This window comes from Leucoraja erinacea, chromosome 16 (assembly GCF_028641065.1).
Source record: "Leucoraja erinacea ecotype New England chromosome 16, Leri_hhj_1, whole genome shotgun sequence".
Classification (NCBI taxonomy): domain Eukaryota; kingdom Metazoa; phylum Chordata; class Chondrichthyes; order Rajiformes; family Rajidae; genus Leucoraja; species Leucoraja erinaceus.
In genome coordinates, this window is record NC_073392.1 from 45,112,426 (window position 1) to 45,132,676 (window position 20,251).

The window sequence follows — 20,251 nt, forward strand, 5'->3', positions numbered from 1 at the left end:
GGACCGCTTACCCGGCGCTCCGCCATCCCCGACACCGGGCCGAGCCCAGTCTCGTTAGCGCCTGAGCAGCGGACTGGATGCAAAGCCACCAGGAAGACCATCCGGCCGGTGGTTTCCGATTCGTCGGACGGGGACGTCTCACCACCCGTTCGGGGGAGAGACAGCCGCCTGAGCCGCATGGAGCGGCTCCTGGAGCAAGTGCTCCAGCGAGACTCGCTGCGTGAGGAGCAGTCTCGCAGGGGGAGTTCAGGCACTCCCTCCACAGTGCCTTGTGCACTGGCCATCGCTTCCCCCTCATCCGAGGGCAGCTTTGGCGACCAGGGCTGGGCTGGTCAGGAAGAGGGGATGCTGGCTGAAGAAGTCGGGAGTATGCCAGGGGTGCAGGAACAGGAAGAGCTGCTGGGTGTGGTGGACCGCTACGTGGCAGCCCCAGGTGCAGGACGGCCATTAGAGCCTAAACTAGCGGCCAGCATTAACCACCTTTCCAACAGGCCCCTACAGGAGCAGGTGGTTAATGAGGTCTTAGAATTATACACAGCTCCTGAAAATTGTGAATCACTCAAAGTGCCGGCTGTCAACAGCCAAATCTGGGGGCACGTTGGGACAAATATTCGAAATCAGGAGCTGAAACTGCAGCGGATCCTCAGGCTCCTGACGTCAGCCATCACATCATTTACTCGTTCTGTGGACAATAGAGAAATTATAAGACCTGCCCTCAATCCAAAATTCGCCGGGTTGTGCAAAATCCCAACTACTGAGCCAGACACACTGCTCTTTGGCAAAGACCTCACTAAAAAAGTCAAGGATATGGAAGAGACCTCTAAAACTTTCGGTCCCGGGCCCTGGGACGAGCAAACCCAAAACAACAATACCCAAGCAGCAGCACCCCATCGCGTCCACCAGTCGACGTCTACCCTATGGGACTGGTGAAAGCTCAGGGTCCCCATATCATCACCTGAAGTATTTTTTAGACCAAGGCCCAGAGCGGACCCCATGGAAAATGCACCCCCCAAACATCACCGCCACGTCAGACAACGCGCAAGACTCGCTGGTCTGGGAAGAGACAGAAGAAACACCCATAACCATGGAGGTAGGTGGGTCTGGTTCCTACCAGCATATAGAAACTAGGGGCGCAATACTAACAGGGGGGAGATTACACCTGTTTAAGGAAGCATGGGAGTCTATCACGAGTGACAAGTATATACTCAATAGCATTAGTGGATACAAATACAATTAATACTAGAAAAATTGCCACCAGTTCAACATTCACCCCAGAGGGTCTTTTCCCTCTCAGTTAAAGAGAAACGAGAGGGACAAGCTGAACTGGTGAGACTAATCACTAAGGGTATCATTGAAAAAACAAAACATGAACCCTTGGAATTTGTGTCAAATATATTCACTAAAACTAAAAAAGATGGTGGGTGTCGCATCATCATTGACTTAACTTCACTAAATATGTTTGTTAAGTATGTACATTTCAAAATGGAAACGTTTGTTACTGCCAAACAACTGATTTCCAAAGGATACTTCATGGGAAGTATTGACCTCAAAGATGCTTACTATTCAGTACCCATTCACAAAGATCATCGCAGATACCTGAAATTTACCTGGATGGGGCAGAAATGGCAGTTTAAAGCATTACCCCATGGGTTAACATCAGCCCTAAGATTATTCACCAAGATACTAAAACCAGCCCTGGCAATATTAAGAAGACAAAAACATATTGTCATGGCATATAACAACCATATAATATAACAATTACAGCACTGAAACAGGCCATCTCGCCCCTTCTAGTCCGTGCCGAACACGTATTCTCCCCTAGTCCCATATACCTGCGCTCAGACCATAACCCTCCATTCCTTTCCTGTCCATATAACTATCCAATTTATTTTTAAATGATAAAAACGAACCTGCCTCCACCACCTTCACTGGAAGCTCATTCCACACAGCCACCACTCTCTGAGTAAAGAAGTCCCCCCTCACGTTACCCCTAAACTTCTGTCCCTTAATTCTCAAGTCATGTCCCCTTGTTTGAATCTTCCCTACTCTCAGTGGGAAAAGCTTATCCACTTCAACTCTGTCTATCCCTCTCATCATTTTAAAGACCTCTATCAAGTCCCCCCTTAACCTTCTGCGCTCCAAAGAATAAAGCCCTAACTTGTTCAACCTTTCTCTCTGTAACTTAGTTGCTGAAACCCAGGCAACATTCTAGTAAATCTCTCTGGAGACTTATACGCTCTTTCATTTGTGACTCTGTACTCTCTCTATTTTGTTGGTTGACATCCTTCCTATAATTAGGCGACCAAAATTGTACACCATACTCCAGAATTGGCCTCACCAATGCCTTGTACAATTTTAACATTACATCCCAACTTCTATACTCAATGCTCTGATTTATAAAGGCCAGCACACCAAAAGCTTTCTTTACCACCCTATCTACATGAGATTCCACTTTCAGGGAACTGTGCACAGTTATTCCCAGATCCCTCTGTTCACCTGCATTCTTCAATTCCCTACCATTTACCATGTACGTCCTATTTTGATTTATCCTGCCAAGATGTAGCACCTCACACTTATCAACATTAAACTCCATCTGCCATCTTTCAGCCCACTCTTCCAACTGGCATACATCTCTCTGTAGACTTTGAAAATCTACTTCATTATCCACAACCCCTTCTATCTTGATGATATCTTAATAGTAGGCAAGACCATGGAATTGGCTATATCAGCTGTGTCAGCTACCAAACAGTTGTTCGAAACCTTGGGATTTGTCTTACATCCAGATAAATCTAAGGTGAAGCCATCCACAACCATGGACTACTTGGGCTTCATAATTAACTCAGACCACATGTCTGGAACTTTGCCAAAAGCCAAAACAACTGAATTGACACAATCATGCAACAATTTAATGGTCAACAAGCGACCAACTATTCGACAAGTAGCAAGAGTAATTGGGGAAATGGCAGCAGCATTTCCGGCTACACAATTTGGACCTTTGCACTATCAAAACTTACAAAGAGCAAAGGTACAGGCACTAAAACGACATGCAGGTCATTATGATCGTATCATGAAATTACCCACTGAAGCAATATCAGAACTACAGTGGTGGGCAGAAAACGTTTGGCATAGTTTCAGCCCTATCATCATCATTAACCTTACTTTAGTTATCCAACCAGATGCCAGTGCTCAAGGCTGGGGAGCGACTAACTCCATATCCAGCACAGGTGGTAGATGAACTAACCTAGAGTCATCATTACTACTTACACTGGGCATTAACTATCTAGAGATGTTGGGTGCCTTTTATGGTTTAAAAGCATATGCATCCAATATGCATCACTTGCATGTTCGGTTACAAATAGACAATACTACGGTGGTGGCCTACATTAACCATATGGGCGGTATAAAATCGATATCATACAACAAATTGGTCAACACAATTTGGCAATGGTGTGTCAAAAGACATATTTGGCTATCAGCAACTTACCTGCCAGGTAAGCTAAATACAGTGGCAGACACCAGGTCACGCAAATTTAATGACAACACCGAATGGATGTTAAACCCCAAAGTGTTTGCAAAAATTATTAAGCAATATTGCACGCCAGATATCGACCTATTTGCATCAAGGCTAAATCACCAGGTACCTATCTATGTATGTCGCTTGGGAACCAGACCCTGAGGCAGCAGCGGTAGATGCGTTCGCGCATGGGGAAATGTCTTCTATGCATTTCCTCCCTTCTGCCTCATCAGCCGGGTACTAAGCAAAATACAAATGGACTCTGCTTCAGGTATTTTGATAGTACCCGACTGGCCTACACAGCCATGGTTCCCATTACTCCACGACATCCCTCCGAACATCCACAAGAAAACAGTACTTGTCCAGCATCAAAAAGTGGGAGAAGTACTGCTTGGATACGGTGACCACCTACTCAACCGCTACAGTTACCAATGTACTGGAATTCCTGACAAACCTTCACCACGATGAAGGACTCGGCTACAGTGCCATCAACACAGCTAGAAGTGCCCTGTCTGTCTATTTAAAACAAGCTCCAGGACAACAGGCCATGGGGTCCCACCTGCTGGTGGTCAAACTAATGAAGGGTATTTACAACTCTAACCCCCTAGACCAAGGTATACCCATATATGGGATGTCAGTGTGGTCCTGACATACCTCAGGGGATGGCCACCAGCCAGATCCCTCAACCTGGAACAATCTATGCTCAAAACACTCATGTTGATGGCACTTGTATCTGCACAGAGGGTCCAGTCACTACACCTATTGCGACTGGACAACATGATCACAGCTCCAGACCAGATCTCTTTCATTATCCAGGGACTGATCAAACAGAGCAGACCAGGAACACCTAATCCAGTCGTGAAATTCCGGGCTTACCCGCCAGAACCACGGTTATGTGCCATGACCCACCTACTGTCCTACATGGACACAACCAAAAATATTCGAGGGAGTGAAAAAGCCTTATGGGTCAGTCATAAAAAACCTAATAGTCGGGTGACGAGCCAAACCATTTCGAGATGGCTCAAGCAGGTGCTAAAAGCTGCTGGGATAAACACTAACATGTACAAATCTCACTCCACCAGGGCAGCATCCATGTCGACGGCCAAAAGAATGGACGTGCCTATAGACCACATCCTGGCTACAGCAGGATGGTCGGGGGAAAGAACGTTCAGAACTTTTTATAATAAGCCGTTGGCAAAACCAGCTTTATTTGCAGAACATTTTTTACAGACTGTAAATATTTAATTTAAGCCCAGGGGAGCAATTTAATTTCTTTGTTGTTATTGTTAAAAAATACCGTTGTGTTTTTCTACAAACAGATTAATTGGTTGATTACGATAACACACTTCCTCCCTCAAGGACTTCGGCAGTGAGTGAAGTAATAACTGTTACACGGTTTGAAATCACAGCTTTAAAATCTTCACGTAGTCACTCACGTGACTCCGAAGTAAAATAGTAAGATTAAACGAGAAATTACCAGTTTGAAGTTTGATCTGTATTTTATGAGGAGTTACGATGAGGGATTACGTGCCCTCCGCTCCCACCCTCAAAAACTGATAACCGATGTCTCCTTTTCTTTACTACGTTTATTTCAATAACTGTGTCTATCTGTGATTCCACACCGCTGCTTTGAAGTATGCCGCGCATCAAGGCTAAATCACCAGGTACCTATCTATGTAATCTTTAATCTCTTCACGTAACCCCTCATCGTAATGCCTCATAAAATACAGATCAAACTTCAAACTGGTAAGTTCTCGTTTAATCTTACTATTATATAAGGAGTAGAGAAAGGGACTGAGTTCAAAATTCTGAGGACCATCAGTATTGAAGGTCAGGACAGAAGAAATATTATGAGAACTTCCAACCGACTGAGACCTTCCTGTCAGGAAGTCCAGAAGCCATTTGCAGATGGAGACCCGCCAAGGCCAAGATACAGACTTTTTGGGATGAGTTTATTCAGTTTTCAGTTTTATGAGTTTTCCACAGAGAATTAACTCGAACATTACCAAAGGTATACACTGCCATCCTAAATTAGCTCACCATTATTTTTTTAATCATTTTTCTTCTACTCTTATGATTTAATAACTAATTGATTACAATGTGCTGGGAATAGTTGTTCCTGGCCAATGTCTAGATGTATTTTATCTGTATTCAGATGCTGAGACACGCACCATTCCTGTAAACCCATTAGTACTTTTCTAATTCAGCAGTAATTGATAAGCTTCTAATAGAAAATACATTCCAATTTTCAAAGCCACGTTTATCACTTTGTGCAACCAAAATAACCATATTTCTGCCTGAAGATATATTTGTCTGGTAATTCAGTAGAATGACGCAGTTTACTTTTCAGTTTTCCAACTGAAAATCATCTTTACGACAATTAAATGTGATAACAAATGAAATTTGTAATGGCTATTCCCTGGTGTCATTCAACCATGTGTTCCTGTTACAATTTGCACCTTTGGGCACCAGACACTGATGCAAGTCCTTGTGGATTATATTAGTTTTAAAGCATTGCAGGGAACTTGCTCCATGTTGACCTAAGGGTATTTGTATTTAGACACTTCCAGGACAAAGAACCAGCATAGAAACATAGAAAATAGGTGCAGGAGTAGGCCATTCGGCCCTTCGAGCCTGCTCCGCCATTCAATATGATCATGGCTTATCATCCAACTCAGTATCCCGTACCTGCCTTCCCTCCATACCCCTTGATCCCCTTAGCCACAAGGGCCACATCTAACTCCCTCTTACATACAGCCAATTAACTGGCCACAACTACCTTCTGTGGCAGAGAATTCCACAGATTCACCACTCTCTGTGTGAAAAATGTTTTTCTCATCTCGGTCCTAAAAGACTTCCCCCCCTATCCTTAAACTGTGACCCCTTGTTCTGGACTTCCCCAACATCGGGAACAATCTTCCTGCATCTAGCCTGTCCAACCCCTTAAGAATTTTGTACGTTTCTATAAGATTCTCTTTGTACATTTCTATAAGATACGTTTCTCTAAATTCTAGCGAGTACAAGCCGAGTCTATCCAGTCTTTCTTCATATGAAAGTCCTGACATCACAGGAGTCTGGTTAACCTTCTCTGTACTCCCTCTATGGCAAGAATGTCTTTCCTCAGATTAGGAGACCAAATATACCATTCGCTTTCTTCACTGCCTGCTGCACCTGCATGCCTACTTTCAATGACTGGTCTACCATGACACCCAGATCTCGTTGCATCTCCCCTTTTCCTAATCGGCCACTATTCAGATAATAGTCTACTTTCCTGTTTTTGCCACCAAAGTGGATAACCTCACATTTATCCACATTATACTGCATCTGCCATGCATTTGCCCACTCACCCAGCCTATCCAAGTCACCTTGCAGCCTACTAGCATCCTCCTCACAGCTACCACTGCCCCCCAGCTTCGTGTCATCCGCAAACATGGAGATGTTGCATTCAATTCCCTCGTCCAAATTATTAATATATATTGTAAATAGCTGGGGTCCCATCACCGAGCCTTGCGGTACCCCATTAGTCACTACCTGCCATTCTGAAAAGGACCCGTATACTCCTACTCTTTATTTCCTGTCTGTCAGCCAATTATCTATCAATACTGAACCCCCAATACCGTGTGCATTAAGTTTGCATACTAATCTCTTATGTGGGACCTTGTCGAAAGCCTTCTGAAAGTCCAGATATAACACATCCACTGGTTCTCCCTTATCCACTCCACTAGTTACATCCTCGAAAAATTCTATAAGATTCGTCAGACATGACTTACCTTTCATAAATCCATGCTGACTGTCCAATGATTTCACCACTTTCCAAATGTGCTGCTATCCCATCTTTAATAATTGACTCTAGCAGTTTCCCCACTACCGATGTTAGACTAAATGGTCTGTAATTCCCCGTTTTCTCTCTCCCTCCCTTTTTAAAAAGTGGGGTTGCATTAGCTACCTTCCAATCCTCAGGAACTACTCCAGAATCTAAAGAGTTTTGAAAAATTATCACTAATGCATCCACTATTTCTGGGGCTACTTCCTTAAGTAGGATGCAGCCTATCTGGCCCTGGGGATTTATCGGCCTTTAATCCATTTAATTTACTTAACACCACTTCCCGGCTAACCTGGATTTCACTCAGTTCCTCCATCTCATTTGACCCCCCGGTCCCCTGCTATTTCCGGCAGATTATTTATGTCTTCCTTAGTGAAGACAGAACCAAAGTAGTTATTCAATTGGTCCGCCATGTCCTTGTTCCCCATGATCAATTCGCCTGTTTTTGACTGCAAGGGACCTACATTTGTTTTAACTAATATTTTTCTCTTCACATATCTATAAAAACCTTTGCAGTCAGTTTTTGTGTTCCCTGCCAGTTTTCTTCCATAATCTATTTTCCCTTTCCTAATTAAGTCCTTTGTCCTCCTCTGCTGGACTCAGAATTTCTCCCGGTCCTCTGGTAGGCTGCTTTTTCTGGCTAATTTGTATGCTTCATCTTTTGTTTTGAAACTATCCCTGATTTCCCTTGTTATCCACGGATGCACAACCTTCCCTGATTTATTCTTTTGCCAAACTGGGATGAACAATTGTTGTCGTTCATCCATGCAGTCTTTAAATGCCTTCCATTGCATATCCACCATCAACCTTTTAGAATGAATTGCCAGCTTATCTTGGCCAATTCACGTCTCATACCCTCAAAGTTACCTTTCTTTAAGTTCAGAACCCATGTTTCTGAATTAATTATGTCACTCTCCATCCTAGTGAAGAACTCAACCATATTATGGTTACTCTTGCCCAAGGGGCCACACACAACAAGACTGCTAACTAACCCTAGGTACACAAAAAAGCTGGCGAAACTCAGCGGGTGCAGCAGCTGCACCCGCTGAGTTTCTCCAGCTTTTTTGTGTACCTTTGATTCTCCAGCATCTGCAGTTCCTTCTTAAACACTGCTAACTAACCCTTCCTCATTACTCAATACCCAGTCTAGAATAGCCTGCTCTCTTGTTGGTTCCTCTACATGTTGGTTTAGAAAACTATCCTGCATACATTCCAAGAAATCCTCTTTCCTCAGCACCCCAGCCAATTTGATTCACCCAATCTATATGTAGATTGAAGTTACCCATTATAACTCTTTTACCATTGTTGCACGCATTTCTAATTTCCTGTTTGATGCCATCCCCAACTCCACTACTACTGTTAGGTGGCCTGTATACAACTCCCACTAGCGTTTTCTGCCCCTTAGTGTTTCGCAGCTCTACCCATATCGATTCCACATCCTCCAAGCTAATGTCCTTCCTTTCCATTGCGTTAATCTCCTCTCTAATCAGTAACGCTACCCCACCTCCTTTTCCTTTCTGTCTATTCCTCCTGAATATTGAATATCCCTGGATGTTCAGCTCCCAGCCTTGGTCACCCTGGAGCCATGTCTCCGTGATCCCAACTATATCATAGTCATTAATAGCTATCTGCACCTTCAACTTATCCACCTTATTACGAATGCTCCTTGCATTGAGACATAAAGCCTTCAGGCTTGTATTTAAAACACTCTTACCGCTTGTACAATTATGTTGAAAAGTGGCCCTTTTTGATTTTTGCCTTGGATTTGTCTGCCTGCCACTTTTACTTTTCACCTTGCTACCTATTGCTTCTACCCTCATTTCACACCTCTCTGTCTCACTGCTCACACATTTAAGAAACCCACCACCTCTTATTCTCTGTTTATTATCTTTTTCTTCTTTCCCCCCGACGTTGGGTCTAAGTGCTTCCCTTCTCTGCCTCCTGCCTCACACACTGTCTACAATACAATACAATACGGTTTATTTGTCACATTGCACATAAGTGCAAGTGAAATGAATATGTCAGTAGCGATACAATTATAAAGAACACACACAAAAACACAATAAAAATTTAACATAAACATCCACCACAGCATTCATCACTGTGGTGGAAGGCACACAATTTGGCCAGTCCTCCTCCATTTTCCCCCATGGTCGGGACCTCAACCCTCCGCAGCCGTTGCTGCGGGCGTCCAGATGGTAAAAGGACAAGGTACAAGTCCAGGTAAGTCCAGAGTCGGCTCTTCCCCTAGTCTACTAGCTTTCTCTATTTGACTCGGGTGGGAGAGGGATAGAATTATAGGGAATTCCGGGGCTACCTGAAGGGAGGGTAATCAATATTCGTACCACTGGGCTGCAAGCTGCCCAAGCGAAATGTGAGATGCTGTTCCTCCATTTTGTGTTTAGCCTCACTCTGACAATGGAAGAGAAAGAGGGCAGAAAGGAGGGAAGGGGAGTGGACAAAGACTGAGGCGAGATCTGGTAAGTGGATGGTGGGTGTTCAGAGAGGAGGGGGACGTGAGGATTATTGTATGGGTTGGGTGTGGTCGGGGTAACCTGGTTAAAGAGGTGGAAGGGGAAGACCCATCACTACTGAGGTTGCCTATGGGGGGGGGGGGGGGGGGGGAAGCAGTAGGACCCAGCAGAGTCAGGCCACGTGCTGTTGGAGTCTGCATCGGGAAGGTTGTGGGTCTGGTGCTGAGCCTGGAACTCAGGTGAGGTGACAGCTCCGACCCGCTGGTGGGCGGTGGAGAGGTGAGGGTTGGTGGAGTCACTGGTGGAGGCCTGTGGGGGGCCGGCGACTGCAGTCGACAGCCACGGCAGTAACGGTGGTCCGGGCCCGGGATCGGCCGGGATGGTGGTGGATGTTGGTGCTGCTCCTCATGGTGGCAATCTCGGCCTCGTGGTGTTCGGGCAGGCGACACGGTCCAGCAGTGGAGTGCCGGGCCTGTGCGCGTTCGAGTCGAGAAGTGCCAGTGGAGGGACTGGTCTGTGGGGCGAGCAAGCTTGTGATCGTTGGTAGATTACAGGTAGGTTGGTTGAGGGTGTGGATCTGGCGTGGAATGAAGTACAGTTGGGGTCTGTTGCTGGTGTGGGTGAGTGAGGCCTGGAGCTGCGGGAGAGTCAGAGCGGGGGCCTGCTGCTGCCGGCGTGTCGCAGCCAGTGTAGAACGCGGGACACGGCAGGAGAACTGTTGCGAAAAGCGGCAGATGGACTGTCGGTACCTGTAATCTGGGTTGGGTCTGATCTCATATTTCGCTTGGGCAGTGGTATGAATATTGATTTCTCTCACTTCAGATAGCCCTGGCATTCCCTCTCTCTATCCCACCCCAACCCGTCGCACTAGCTTCTCATTTTCACCTTACAAACAGCCGGTTTCTTTTATCGCTACTTTCATACATATCTTTCATACATCGTTCTTTATCTCTCCACAACCATCTATATCTCTCTTTTCCCTTTTCCCTAACCAGTCTGAAGAAGGATCTCGACCCGAAACGCCACCCATTCCTTCTCTCCAGAGATGCTGCCTGTCCCGCTGAGTTACTCCAGCTTTTTGTGTCTATCCTCGGTTTATATCAGCATCTGCAGTTCATTTTTATACATTCCAGTTTAATATATTCTGTTTGGAAAAGGCATCAAAATATGTCAGAAAAGTCAAGAAACAACTATAAAGCTGTTTCAGGATCCAGTGTGAAGTGGTGAACATTTAAAAAACTGAAGAACTGATTTGCACATTGGAGAAAATACGATCAGGTGGAATGGCAAGATTGGGAAACATGGGTATTATAGATGCAAGAAAAGAACTAATGGATGATGTTGAATATGGCTCTATAGGACACTGTCCCAGTCCTAATTAGGTGTGAGAAGAATTGCTCTGCACTATACGAGTAGAAGTCTTCTTTATTTAATTGATGCAGACTTCATTTCTAATGCTAGCTATACCTAATTATCCCTGACAAGGTAGTGATGGGCTGTGCTGTCCATGTTGTGAATAGACTTATGCGGTCCTTTTTACTGTATGTAGCACATTAAAGGATTTTGATGTGATAATGAAGGTATAGCTATATATATATCAAGTCAGAAAACTGTGACTCAGAGGGGAACTTACAGATACAGATACAGATACAGTTTCCTTCTGCTTATTGCCTCAAATGATTGAGTTTGAGGCTTTGGAAAGTGCATCTTAAGGATGTTATACCCTGAAGATGAGGGAGTGAATGGTTGTGGTGTCAATCTCTAAGCTATTTCATCCTAGATGATGATGAGCTGTAGCACTGTAGCTACATTCAACCATTCGAGTGGGCAGTCACTATATTGTTGGTAGAAAGGCTTTGGATATTCTGGCGACAAATCACTGTTGCCGCACATCTGTTCCGAATGCTGACCTATTTAAAAAGTTATGTTGTGAAAGTAACCATGCAAATTGAATTATTTATCAAGTATATGGTGCCATCTTTAAATTGTTCTAACATTAAATTAAAAGATGTGTCATGGACTAATAACAGGTCTAACCGATTGGGAGAACTGTATGACATCACTCAAAACAATGAGGTGTTTATGATTCTTTTGCAAGAATTGAACATGAGAGTTTGAGTTGCGTTTGTCAAGTTTTAATTGTGTTTATTCATCGTGCATTATTTAATTATATCTGGGTTAAATTGCAAATGGAAGATCAGAGCTTGTGAGAATTGCAGCACAGGCATTCTCTTCTTCTTATCGAGTCCACGCACAAGATTAGAAGTTGTTCAGCCAGAGCTGAACACACGTCTCGGCATCTGCATACAATGGTGTCTGTCTTGTGCTTCTCGTGCGTGGTGGTGGAAAGATTGGTGGAAACAGGGCCGCGAAGTGAACGCTCTTTCCTTGACCCCAGCACAGGCAGTAATGATAATGCATAGAACTGTACAGCATAGGCCCACAATGTCTGTGCATAGTAATCAACTTGATAACACAGCACAGTAGGAAAGCATTGATATGGACCTCATATTGTATTGTATGCATATCTAGTTTTGGATGCTTAAACATCCAAGTATGTTAGTCCTATTTTGCTCTACATGCAAAACAAGCAAGCACATACAGTCACATTGATGTGTTTTGACTTTGAGGTAGAAATTTATGAGCAACCAGCTTTGCCCTCAAATTAACCTCAGGACGTTGTACCTGTTGCACTTCCTAAGATTAATTATTTAGACCAGCCCGTGGACAATAACATAAAGTGAACAAGAGAGTAATTTCTGAATTTTGACTAATTCATTTCCATACCATGAACATTACTGAACACTGTTGTTGGTAACATTAATAAGGCAGAATTGGAGTGACCTTTGAAATCTTTACCTTAGTTAGAACGCATAGAAATCAACCTCTATTGCCCGGGAGAATCTTAATTATGCAATAAGCTCCGCAGTGAATGCAGGTCTCACAAGACTGGGAAATGGCTATTGAATGGAACAACTGGCTGATATTATTGTTATGTCAGTTGACCACAGGTTGAAACCAAAATATTCTCTGACAAATTAAGAGCGGAAACTCATTGCAAATATCTGACTGGCGAACAGTGAAATAACTAAATATTGTTGCTGCAAACTTTTAAGTTTATAGTATTAGCCACTGACAATAGAATTGTTGCATCTTGTATAGCATATTTTGTACCAATCTTGGCTAGATTTTCAACATATAGAATTGTCTGGTCAATGAACTAATTTATCTTATTCCTTAAGCTATGTGGAGTACCGTACTGCTAGCAAGTGTAACTTCTGTGATTTTTCAACATATTTAATCAAATCAGCAATTCTGTTTTCCCTTTCACAAAATAACAGATGTTTGTAGATGGTGGCAGTGAAACCCGAATTGTCCCAACCGCAGAGTTGGAAGACGTTTGCTTGGTCCGGACTGACCTTCTCAAGGCCATCCATGACCGGCATTATTTCATCAAGTGTGTGGAGCAGTGTGAAGAGAACTACAACAACTACACAGCTCTGTTGTAAACGAGGGCATCCTATCACATCAGCAATCCTAGCTGATAAACTCAGGGTATGTGTTTGAAAAAGAGACGGGTTAATATAATTATATTAAATATATACATATGGACATGATGAATTTTGAAATACATTGTTTAAAAGTTAAAGTTATAACTGTAATGATAAATTACTGGAAAAAAGAACCTGACATTGATCTCTATTATAGAAATGTTTAAAGTTATTATATTGTATCTCAAACTTCAACTGTATGATATAAAAGGGATTTTCATAAATATTCATTAAACATTAATATAAATCTGTTCATTTTACTGGGTAATGCACTGTATGGAAATGTTACATTTTAATAGTGTAATGAAACAGGGATGTATAATATCAATTAATATATAAGAGTTGAACAAAAGTTTCTTTGGGATTTCAGAACAAATGTAAATTGTAGTTGCATCCATTTCCGTCCTGGATAAAACAAGCATTTGATGAGTTTTACAGTAGCTGTTTAATAGTATTTCAACAAGCATCTTACTAGCTGGTGTGACTACAACTAGGCCTTTTATAGTCTGAATAATCAGTGATTTGTGCATGTCAAGAACAGAAATGAGTGATTCTTGTTAAATGAATAGCATTTTGCTTTGTAAGTACTGAGAATATTGTTCAGACTTTTTAGAGGCATTAATTGTAGTCTGAATAATCAGTGATTTGTGCAGTTACAATGTCATTAAGAACAGAAATTATTTTGATTGATATTGAATCAAAACTATATTTGAACTTTCTTGAATTAAATGTATCCCTTGATTATCATTTTCCAATAAAAAAAGATGCTTTATTATTTCATAAGTATTGAGTATGTTATTGTCAAAAATTTATTTCTTTGAGGCTTTGTATGCTGTTTGTTCAGCCTTTTTAGATTTAACTATTGTAAGTCAGCAATTTAGTGATGAGTAGATGTTCAGTTGATTGATTTGTGTAACTGGAGAGTTCTGGAAACTTGTACACATTGACTTTCTGAATCTGTTCTGTGTCAGTTACAATAAAAAAAATAAACTTCATGCATTGAATTACTTGTCTTTCTTTGGGAAAAAATAATTTCATTAATGAGCTTTGCTGTTTCTTCTGCCTACCTTTATTTATCCCAACTCCCTAAAGGGATCCATGAGCAATGGCATAACTGTGTGGAGGATCGATGGAACTTAATGTTCATGAATTGCTTAATGTTCAATAATTGCATAATGTTCAATAAAAATGCTGAGTATTTGATGATTTTTTTGTTATGAATATTGTTATATTCCGGACAGTAGAATGAACAATGTATCTGCAGGCTTTGGAAAATAAGATTTATTACCCTGATTCTTTTTAAAAGGCCAACATTAGCATATGTATGGTTGACTTTCTCCTCCTTTTTAATCCGCCCAACAATTTTCTTGTTATACACTAAAGGGATCCATGAGCAATGATAACACATAATTTATTTTACTGTGTGGAGGATTCTATGACAAGTTAATGTTCATAAATTGCTTAATGGTTTAATTCCTGCCTAATCGTTCAATAAAAATCTGAGGTTTATTTGATGAACTGTTTTTGTTATGAATCTTGTTAGTACTCTGACTTCCAGAGGACTGTTTCTTTAGAATGACCAATAACTTTGTGCAAGTGGCTGGAACTCACAAGATAGAAGACTAGGGATACCCAACATTCCCTTGGTTTCTTTGGCAGACCACATTTTGATCCTATCTCCAACTTCAAACTAGTATGTTCCACAATTCCACTACATCACACTGTCCCATTTTTTCTACTGGACTTGTTGGGATCTAAGAACACGAACCTGCTCATTGGATTGAAGTACCTATTTTTGATTTAAGTGACAGTTTTGATTCAATTGTTTTTGATCAACTCTCAAAGCCAAATTGGTTGAACTAGACTTAGGCAAATTTTAGCCTTCTTTCATCAACAGTTCTGCAGGTGAGTAACCTAATTTGGTGATTTGGTTCTGTACTTCAGCAAAAACTTGCTGTTTCATGCTGAGCTTTGAACAACCTGCAAAACCTGTTTCTTGAGAGTGGCTTTGACAACCTAACAGACCTTTCCGCCGCCTTAATGGTATGGGGGAACAAATGTGTTTTACACCATTCCGCTGCATGAACTCTTTGAAACTGTTCTGAACGAAAACTGTGCTTGACCCCATATGTTTTACCCTCATCTAACTACAAAGCACCAGAAAGTGGTCATTACCGTTTTCGCAAAAAATCTAGATGAACTCTCTGAAAAGGTCTACTTCGCCATGACCAGGGTTGCAGTGGTCAGTAACACCAGTGATTTAGGTGTTGACTCTAATTTCATTGCGTCGATTGACTGGAAAGGCTTCAGCTTTGTCTGTTTGGCTTCTGAACTTTGACCAGAGGAAACAGTTCTTTTGTCTGTACTAACTCCTTTGTGTTTCAATCACAGTTGACTATCAGGGATTTCAGTCCAATCATTTGATCAATGAACACTGTTCATACTATCCCAACTTCAACTAAGTATCTTTCTTCCACACACTGTTTCTATTTTCTGCAATTTCTTGTGCACATTTGTCTCTACTGGAAAGTCTGGGAGGACTGAGAACACCAACTTGCATCATCTAGATTGAAATACCTCTCCTTTTTGTGGGAGTCCTCTGGTGACCACTTGACTTAATTGTTTTTGTTCACATGATAAATGGCCAATTATGGGGCTTCAGCTCTGACTTAGGCGTATCCAACCGATTTCATCATTCAATGTCTGCAGGTGAGTAACACATGTCTTTCTTTGTTTGCTGCTGTGGTTCTCTGTACTTCAGTCACTGGAAAGTCTGCCAACCACTTGTTTCATGCTGAGCTTTGACACGTCACCCTGGGGCAAAAAACGCATCTGCAACTGCCACTTGGAGAGCGTCTTGTAGTCATCTGGGACAGCAAAATTGCCGCCGCCCCGTTGCCGCCAGGAAGGTATAGCTGACTTGGGACCAAGTATCACTAGTAGTGGCTTGTGATCAGTCACCCGTTATGAATGGTCTGCCGAAACCCGCGCAGAAAATGATGGAATTTATCTTGATTCCGAACACGATGCTGAGTGCCAGCACCAGAAAGTGGTTCCTTTTCTATTCTCTGCGCATAGTTGCGTTCACTCGATGACAGGGTGCGGGATGGAAAAGCAATAGGCTTTTCCTGTCCGTCATTCATTACGTGGGAGATCACTGCACCTACACCATAACTTGAAGCATCACAAGCAAGTTTTATCTCACGTGTCGTATCATAGTCAACAAGAAGTTTGTCACTTGTCAAGTTTTCCTTGCAGATGTCAAATACAAGTTGCTGTTCCTTTCCCCACATCCATTTCACGTCTTTTTGTAGCAAATAATGGAGTGGCTTTAGCACAGTTGCTAAATCTGGAAGGAATCGTGCATAGAACTGCACCATCCCAAGGAATGATCGTAGCTCTGACACATTGTTGGGTTTTGGAGCATTCACTATTGCTTCAACTTTCGCTTTCACTGGGCGAAGTTCGTTGCCGTCTACTTTGAGTCCAAGGTAGACCACCTCTGACTGTGCAAATGCACATTTACTTTGACGCAGTTTGACATTGTGGCAGTTCAGTCTTCAGAGAACTTGCTCTAGGATTTCCAAATGTTCTACCATGCCTTCAGTGAATATCAATAGGCCATCCTGGTTGCACACACAGTGCGGAATGCCTTGTAATATTTGATCCATGACAGACTGAAACATTTTTGGGGATAATTTCACACCATAGGGCAGCTTTGTATATGAACACAAGCCCTTATGTGTGTTGATAGTCAAGTACTGCTGACTTTCCTTGTCAACATTGAGTTGGGCGTAAGCGTGAGACAAATCCAGTTTAGTGTGAAGACTCTTGCTCCGCTAAGTTCTGCGTATAGATCTTGTGAGGTTGGTAACGGATATTGTTCATCATCAACGGCTTGGTTGATTGTGACTTTGTAATCACCACATAGTCGAACAGTTATGTCGGCCTTGGGTACGGTCACAATTGGCCTTGCCCAGTTACTCTGGTCTGTCTTCACGAGTAATCCATTACGCTCTAATCTGTCAAGTTCTACCTCCACTTGTTGCTTTAGTGCATATGGTACAGGTCTTGGTCGACAATACACAGGCCTCACATCTTGCTTTAGTCGAATGTGTGCAGAGTACCCTGTTATTCCCGTGTCACTGTCAGCAAAAATGTTTGCATGTTTGCTTATGACGTTTTCAAGACGTGATTTGGACAAATTGATGCTGAAAATGTTCTTCCAGTCTAATTCTATTCTACTCAACCAATCCTTTCCAAGGAGGGTTGGTTTATTTCTGTAGCTGGCCACTATGATGGGCAGTGTTACTGACTGACCATTATGCTGAACTTTACAGTTCATTTGTCCACAAGTCTCCAAAACTTCGCCCGAGTAGGTTCTCAGCTTGACCTTATTCTCAAACAATGGTATCTGTGGGAACTTTGTTTCGTACAGGTCTTTGTTCATGACCGAACAATCTGCTGCCGTGTCAATACACATATCGATTAACTGTTTATCAATAATAATAATAATAATAAATTTTATTTATGGGCGCCTTTCAAGAGTCTCAAGGACACCTTACAAAAATTTAGCAGGTAGAGGAAAAACATGTAAGGGGAATGAAATAAATAGTAGAGACATGACTAGTACACAAAGTAAATACAGAATTCAATACAAAACACAGTATGAGGCAATTAATGCACAGATGAAAAGGGAGGGGGACGTGGGGTTAAGGATAGGCAGAGGTGAAGAGATGGGTCTTGAGGCGGGACTGGAAGATGGTGAGGGACACAGAATTGCGGATCAGTTGGGGGAGGGAGTTCCAGAGCCTGGGAGCTGCCCTGGAGAAGGCTCTGTCCCCAAAACTGTGGAGGTTGGACTTGTGGATGGAGAGGAGACCAGCTGATAACCATATAACAACCATATAACAATTACAGCACGGAAACAGGCCATCTCGGCCCTAGAAGTCCGTGCCGAACAATTTTTTTCCCCCTTAGTCCCACCTGCCTGCACTCATACCGTAACCCTCCATTCCCTTCTCATCCATATGCCTATCCAATTTATTTTTAAATGATACCAATGAACCTGCCTCCACCACTTCCACTGGAAGCTCATTCCACACCGCTACCACTCTCTGAGTAAAGAAGTTCCCCCTCATATTACTCCTAAACTTCTGTCCCTTAATTCTGAAGTCATGTCCTCTTGTTTGAATCTTCCCTATTCTCAAAGGGAAAAGCTTGTCCACATCAACTCTGTCTATCCCTCTCATCATTTTAAGGACCTCTATCAAGTCCCCCCTTAACCTTCTGCGCTCCAGAGAATAAAGACCTAACTTATTCAACCTATCTCTGTAACTTAGTTGTTGAAACCCAGGCAACATTCTAGTAAATCTCCTCTGTACTCTCTCTATTTTGTTGACATCCTTCCTATAATTGGGCGACCAAAATTGTACACCATACTCCAGATTTGGTCTCACCAATGCCTTTTACAATTTTAACATTACATCCCAGCTTCTATACTCAATGCTCTGATTTATATAGGCTAGCATACCAAAAGCTTTCTTTACCACCCTATCTATATGAGATTCCACCTTCAAGGAACTATGCACGGTTATACCCAGATCCCTCTGTTCAACTGTATTCTTCAATTCCCTACCATTTACCATGTACGTCCTATTTTGATTTGTCCTGCCAAGGTGTAGCACCTCACATTTATCAGCATTAAACTCCATCTGCCATCTTTCAGCACATTTTTCCAAATGGCCTAAATCACTCTGTAGACTTTGGAAATCCTCTTCATTATCATCTGCATACTTACTAATCCAATTTACCACACCTTCATCCAGATCATTGATGTACATGACAAACAACAAAGGACCCAACACAGATCCCTGAGGCACCCCACTAGTCACCTGCCTCCAACCCGATAAATAGCCATCCACCATTACCCTCTGACCTCTCCCATTCAGCCACTGTTGAATCCATCTTGCTATTCCTGCATTTATACCCAACAGTTGAACCTTCTTAACCAACCTTCCATGAGGAACCTTGTCAAAGGCCTTACTAAAGTCCATATAGACAACATCCACTGCTTTACCCTCGTCAATTTCCCTAGTAACCTCTTCAAAAAATTCAAGAAGATTAGTCAATGTTGTGGTAGCAATCTTGCATGCTTTCTCGAATGTGAGATCTGGAGTGTTCATCAGTTTGGACTGAATTTGTTCATCCACTAGACCACAAACAAATCTGTCTCGTAGTGCTCGTCCAAGAAATGTTCCAAAGTTACAGTGTAACTTTGTTTTTCAAGGCAACAATGTACTCATTGATTGTCTCATTCTGCTTCTGTTTTATAGTGCCAAATTTATATCTTTCTGCAATTTCCAGAGGCTTTGGGTTGAAGTGCTCCTCCAACCTATTTATAATGTAATTGAATGGCACGTCTTTTGCATTTAACGGTGCAGGAGATTCACGAGTGTGCCGTACACTTCAGGACCGATCTCCGTGAGCAGAATTGCTTTAATTCGTTCGCAAACAGCCTTATTTGTTTCAGCCACTATCTCTCCTTCACCACTAATCTCTAATATATTGTTTTCCATGAAAAACATGTTTGCTCTCTCCATGTAGGAGCTGAATGGCTCTCTACTCTTGTCAAAAGTTCCACGGTTCCCAATGTAGCCTGTGGACGCTGCCATCGTGTCGTTCTCTTTAAATAAAATTAAATAAAAGGTCTATTCAAAACCCCAAATTCCTGTCTGTTCTGGTGTAACAATTCACCTAAAACTTAGCTGTACAAAGACTATTCAGCTTGAGGAATTCGACAAAGAAAACTCAGTCAATAATCTTGTACACTCCCAAGGACGACATCTTGCCACATGGACACAACATAGAGATACCTGACAAACTCTTG

General features: G+C 42.4%; 1 protein-coding gene across 1 annotated transcript in view; it reads left to right on the plus strand.

Annotated features, from left to right (window-relative positions):
* The window catches only part of si:dkey-32e6.3 (uncharacterized), a 42,228-nt gene extending 28,248 nt beyond the window's left edge, over positions 1-13,980 (plus strand). The window contains exon 6 of the mRNA XM_055648307.1: positions 13,153-13,980. Within this exon, the coding sequence (XP_055504282.1) occupies positions 13,153-13,320 (168 nt within the window). The 3' untranslated portion in view covers positions 13,321-13,980. The remainder of the gene's footprint in view (positions 1-13,152) is intronic.
* The last annotated feature ends 6,271 nt before the right edge of the window (positions 13,981-20,251 follow it).